The following is a 6,200-nucleotide window of genomic DNA, read 5'->3' as shown; positions in this document are numbered from 1 at the left end:
GACTAATGTGTTTTGTATGTATGGTGTGAATGTGACCAATCAACCAGTGCCTCCCCCCAAAAAAATCCTACTTTGCAGGGGTGGTTGGACTAGAAGACCCTTGGGGTCCCTTCCAAGCCTGGGCAGTGTGTATGGAGGTCCTGGGATGCCCAGATGACAAGACCCCCCGCCTTGGCCTTGCTGATGTGGTCCAAAGGAAAGCAGAGCAAGACATTTGACACCAGCTTAGCTGCAGGAACAGCCAGGAGGTATACAAGGCATCATCCACCCCAAATTTGTGTAGGGTTTACTCCTTTGCCTTTTCTTCTCCCAAATATATTTTGCAAGGCAGCAGAAGTTTAGGATCAGAGTTTTCCTTCTCCTAGATGGGCTACCTTCCCAAGTTGATAAGACTCATCTGCCCCTCACTTCCCTCTACTGCCTTCTTGACCACTGAACCCACTGGTCTCATCCGCTCAATCCACCAGAGCCTGTCTTTGCATGCAGGGGGAAGTTCCTAACTCACCAAGGATTTGAGACCCATCAGATACCCTCACCTGGTTTAGCCGGCCAATCAAAGCTGTTTCTCAGGGCGTGACCACTGTCACATGTTGACAGCTTCCAGGAGCCACAGGTGAGAGCTGAGTGCAGGATGGAGACCAAAGGCAGACAAACTAGCCCAGGAGGAGCATGACATGTCCCCCACCAGAGGTACTACCCCTCCCTTCACACCCCATACACACACCCATTTTAACTTATTCACAAATACATTCTATTAAACCTAGTCACAGGTAGCCATATCTTTGCAATGTCCAACGTATTACATCCTATTTGTGCACACAATCGACACCAGATACAACAAGATCAAAACCATCCTGCATTTATATTCACCAAGTTCTGCCATTTCCGAAGTACACAAATTGCTACTGGCATGAATCAGACAGCTCCTACTGCGAGAGGGAAAGCGGTGGGTCCCAAGAGAGTGTTGCCTTTTCCATGACAGCCCTTTCATTCCTCAAGTACTTTGATGATGTTGCCAGCTACCTTCCCAAAGGGAGACAGCGAGAAGAACTACTGGAGATAATGCTGGCAAAACAGGGGGAAAGCTCTATAAGGTGTCATGCTCCTCTTACGCTCCCAAAGCAGGAAATCCAACTCAGCCACACCAGGAACACAACAGAATATGTACACAGAACACACAGCACCACATAAAAAGAAAAAAGCGAGTCACCATTAGGACATTTATTATTATTTTCCCCAAAGTAGAGCTGCCTTTTGTTGGAGATGAACACAGTGCATCATTCACAGTCTTGACCCAATACATCTTCTTCTATGTTAAAACAAAGTAAAGAAACCCAACACAACCTTTATAGCTGGCTGCATACAGTATGATGGGACTCTGCTAGGTAAACACTCTTGCTTCTCTTATGGAACCAAGTCACACCTGTAGTTCTGGATGTGTCTAGCAAGTGCTATGCTGACGAGGTGGCTATTACAATGAGTAAGTAACAATGCAGGGAGCCCTTGTAAGGAAAAGCTCCCTGTTAGTAGTTTGGAGATCTAGGTGGAAACTAAACTAAGGCCGGGGCTAGGCGGAAGTTTTCCTGATAGCTGATTTAGCACTGCAGTACTGAACTGGGGGAAAGACACCTCCAGGAAAAGACACCAGGTAATGCAATGTCTTGACCACTCTTTCTTTTTTACTGTGCCACACACAAAGCATAGAACATACTTCTCCTTGGTCTAACACAGCTGGTGGTGGCAAGACCAGTAGAGATCTATACAGGGAGTAGCTCTACTCCCAGGTGACTCACTGGTGTCAGAGAGCAATATCCAACTGAACACTTCTGCCAGTGCAAGAACTCTTATCTACACCATAGAACTTCTCTGTGTGACCCCTAAATCTGTTCTGGTTTTTTTCCCTACCTTAATCTAGAGCAAATTTAGGAGATGTGCGGGGATAAGGGACGGAGGGAAATTTCCAAGCACAACTAAACATCCTTGCACCAGCATGCTTGACATCTGAAAACCCCTACATCTTGCAATGCCTTAAAGGGCAGAAATGCAAATTATTTTAGATGAGTTGCCAAATGAACAGGTGGCTTGGAAATGCCTATTGATCATTTCAAGATGTCTAAGACCGATTTACATGACATTCCTGTTTTGTTTTGTTTTCTAAACTTGAAACCTTGCCTTGGGTTTAGGTATTCATGTAACTCTCCTACAGCCAGATTCAATTGCAGTTCTGATCATATACATTCATTTCCAAATACATAACTTTTGATAACGAGTTCCACACACATACACCCAAAACAAGTTCAAGAAGTGAGCTATACATTATTTTTGAAGGGCCCCAAAGAACAAGCCATTGTTGTGTGCCTCTTTTCATGTCCGTGGACCCTTGGTAATATTATGCAGAGATGAGAAGCAATTTGTCATATCTGAAAAAACAGATGAAATATGCAAAAGTAAGTTTAAATGCTAGAAAGCACCAGAAATAAGGGTGGGGTGAGGGAGGAGGAGAGATTATTCCTGGATGTCAAGGATGACGGCTCTATATCTTCAAGTTTAGTTTCCACAAGTGTTCAACCTTGGTATCTTATACTGCAAAGGTGCAACTGGCACTAACAAAGCATGAAAAAGTGCAAGATGTACACACATTTATCATGACCTACTCTGGAGAGTTAAGCCACTATAACCTCTGGAATTTATCTGCCCTTAGCAAACTTTTGCTTACAGTGCTATACAATGAGAAATCAAAGACAGCAGTAGATCCAGCGAAATCCATAGATCAACACAACTGTAAAACTGCAATGAGAGCAGCCCAGAGATTTCAAACATCAAGGTTGTGATACATGATTTCTATGACGGGCTGCTCCACGCTTTAAACAGCGATTGCATTCACTGCACTTCTCCTGGTGCCAGCTGCAGCGAACACAAGAGGAGAGAAAAGTACATGTGCTTTTCTTCAGAGCTGGGAGCAAAAGATGGCAAAGAGCTGTAACTGGCCACACTGTATATTTTGGAGGTATGCACCTCCCTTTCACATTTTATATGATTATTAGTGTTCTAGCAAATACGACTGTAGCCATGACAACGTGACTGCAGTGTAAAGTGATCTTGGTATTTTCAACTTAGATCATACTGATGAGCTCTCTAAACAGAGGGGGAGAGGCAAAGAATAAAAATGCCAGTCCTACGCTCAAGGAATCAGGTTCTAACTAGACAAACAATATGATCCAACAACAAGAGTACAGAACAGTAAGTTTTGTCAACTTTTTCCTGCAGAGTCCTATATCTGATTGGCAGATAAAAGCCAGGAAAGACTAGAACGTGAAAATCAGGACACTGAGAACTAGTGTTAAAAAAAAGTGCAGACAACCAAAAACACATAGGATTCCCTTGCTACATTTACAGCTTTTAGTATTCATCCATGAAATACCATGATTTCATTGTGTAACATTTTATTTTGTTCCCTTTAAAGTGCAAAAAAAGTTTAAAAGGGTCCTTGTCCGTAGGAAAAACTCAAGTCTTAAAAGATTTCTAAGTCTTTGTAATATTTTATAACTGAAAAGCTAAAATCCTTTGTGAGATAATGTCTGTTAAGCAGATCCAAATTCTGACATCCACTTTTCATATTTCTCTAGGTCTGCCGCTGAAACAGACTTTGAGATTTTCTTCAGAGCCAGGTCAAAGTCTCCCTTGGTAACAGGCATCTGAAGCTCTTCTTTAGATAACGCACGGATCTCTTCTGGGGATAAGCCATTAATGCGCCGCCTCATTGCCATCAAAGAAGCATCCCTGCAAAGGAAAATTCGCAAGAACTAATTACTAACACCGTGTGCTAGGAACTATATGGATTTTGATTACCTCTCTTGTGTTGCAGGCCTCTAGCAGAAATGCAGAAGCATTTATTCTTAGCTATCTCAGCGTTCCCCTGTGGCGAAACAAGCTTGCACATCTCCAACACCCCCAACATTAATGTAACATAAAACAACACTTTGGAACGGAAATCCACTAAGGCATCTGGTAAATGTGCAGAGGATAATTAAAACGATAAAAAAGACCCACCCGCCCCTTTTTGCAAGGATTTATGGAGATGCTGAGGCAATTGTTCAGTTCATGAACTACTCTTTTGCATGTGCCAAATCTCCCAACATCCAGCTTTATTGAATGTCCATGAGTGCTAGTGTTATGAGAGGGAGAAAACCTTTTCTCTATCGGCTTCCTCCATGCCCTGTATAATTTTATTAACTTCTATCATGTCACCTGTTACTTGTCTTTTCTCTAAACTAAAAAGCCCCCAATGCTGCAGCCCTTACAGGGTTGCACCGTACGTAGTGATGCTGCACATGCACTGTATAGCGGTTTGCCGCCAGCACCACTCCAGCGCTGTATGGACGGTGCCAGGATCTCTCTGGCACCGCTACAGTCGCAAACTGAGGATCCCAACACCATCCGTATGGCGCTGGCGGCAAACCGCTATACAGTGCATGTGCAGCGTCACTACGTACAGCGCATATGCATGCGATGCTGCACATGCGCTGTACTTAGCGGTTTGCTGCCAGTGCCAGGATCCTCTGCTCGTGGCTCCAGCCGCAAACGGAGGATCCTCCAAAAGCGGCTGCAGTGGTGCGATAGCTGCAGTGTTGTGATAGCTGCAGTGTTGCGATAGCTGCTCGTGCCGCCACGAGCCCCCGGAGGGTGACTTCTTGTCACCCCCACAGGCATGGAACCTGGGGTTTACCGCCCCGCCCCCATTATGATGCCACTGGTTGCTCCATTCCCTTGATCATTGGAAATACCCTGAGTTCTAGTGCTAGGAGAAACTTACATTCCTCAGACACCTATTAAGGGTCCTTCAATGAGAAGATCCATAGTGGCAAACAAGCTTCCCCTTATCAGTTCACAAGGAACAACGGTAAGACCTAAGAAACCTAATCTGCCTTCTGTGTGAACGGAGTGTATGGCCCGCCAAACGGTTCCAAGATCTTATGCAACACTCTGGGCTTTGTGCTGGTTCCTCAGCAAACTATTTGATGCAGAAAGGGTTTCCAGGGAAGGAGAATTTTGAAAGCACTGACGTAAAGGCAAAAGATTGAGTCGTCAGCAATGTACTCAAAAAAGCATTCAGTATGTGTAGTTTGCCTAGCAATTCCATTTTTCTTTAGCTTGCAAACCCAGGAAATAGGATACCTGCAAACATTAGTGATGTCAGCACCAGAGTAGCCTTCGATCTTCTCAGCAATTTCTTCCAGGCTGATGTCAGGATCCAGTTCTACTTCCCGAAGATTAATCTTAAGCAGCTCTGCTCGGCCTTTTGCTGCAAAAATAAAAGTTGTTTGATCAGAGCAGGGCTTGCAAACATGTAGATATTCAATAACACTTAACCCTGTAATTTGGTTTTATGGCGGGGGGGGGGGGATTACTAAGCAAAATCAGCCTGGAAGAACTCTTGAATGTTAAAGACACTGGCACTGTATTAACTGCAAAAAGTGCATTTGAAGAATCAATTATATAATTTTAGTGACTTCTGTATGAAGCAGTGTGTGTGTGTGTGTGTGTGTGTACACACACAGAGAGAGAGAGAGAGAGAGAGAGAGAGCGCAATTTCCAATAGCCATTTTGCCATTAGCTATGAAAACATCCATAGATATGCATACATCCATAAACATGCACTCTCTATCCTATCCTACCCAAGTTTTTTCAGCAAACCTTGTATCAAGTGTCAACAATTTCTCAAAACCACCTTTTCTGTGAAGCCTTTGCTAATGCCTAGCTGAAACCAAACTTTAGCGTAGTTTGGGGGGAGTTGCTGGAGACTGACGTTTTGTTGGGCCCTCTCCCCCACACCCTGCTGACCCCCCTTCTTCCCCCAGGTATGAAAGGGCAAGGCCACCTAGGGCAGCACCTTGGCCCATGCCTTGCCAACATGAAAAGTGTGATGCTAAGTGCATACTTGGTGTTGCACTAAGCATCTCACAGGAGACCGTGGAAGCACATTGTTCTATTGGTCTACAAGACAACAGGACAATAAGAAGCTGTAGAAAGAGACAGCTCAGCTGTCAACACCCTAAATTTTAGTCCTATTTAGCTAACAGCATTTGTTAAAGCAATCGGCATTAAATGAATTATTTGGTTAAGGTATTAAGTTACTGTTAAACCACGTTGATCCTTTTTCATTTTCTTTCTAGACAAACAGAAAAATAAGAAGGGAAGGA

At 44.0% G+C, this 6,200-nt stretch overlaps 1 protein-coding gene across 2 annotated transcripts in view; it reads right to left on the bottom strand.

Moving 5' to 3' along the window:
• Positions 1–1,206: 1,206 nt before the first annotated feature.
• The window catches only part of KATNAL1 (katanin catalytic subunit A1 like 1), a 39,674-nt gene continuing 34,680 nt past the window's right edge, over positions 1,207–6,200 (bottom strand). For both annotated transcript variants that reach the window (XM_081909385.1, XM_081909384.1), the window contains 2 exons: positions 5,176–5,302; positions 1,207–3,780 (listed from right to left, as the gene is read on the bottom strand). In XM_081909385.1, the coding sequence (XP_081765511.1) occupies positions 3,582–3,780; positions 5,176–5,302 (326 nt within the window). In that variant the 3' untranslated portion in view covers positions 1,207–3,581. The remainder of the gene's footprint in view (positions 3,781–5,175; positions 5,303–6,200) is intronic.

The sequence above is a fragment of the Podarcis melisellensis genome, assembly GCF_964234715.1.
Source record: "Podarcis melisellensis genome assembly, chromosome: 4".
NCBI classification, from domain to species: domain Eukaryota; kingdom Metazoa; phylum Chordata; class Lepidosauria; order Squamata; family Lacertidae; genus Podarcis; species Podarcis melisellensis.
This window is presented reverse-complemented; position numbering and strand designations above follow the sequence as displayed.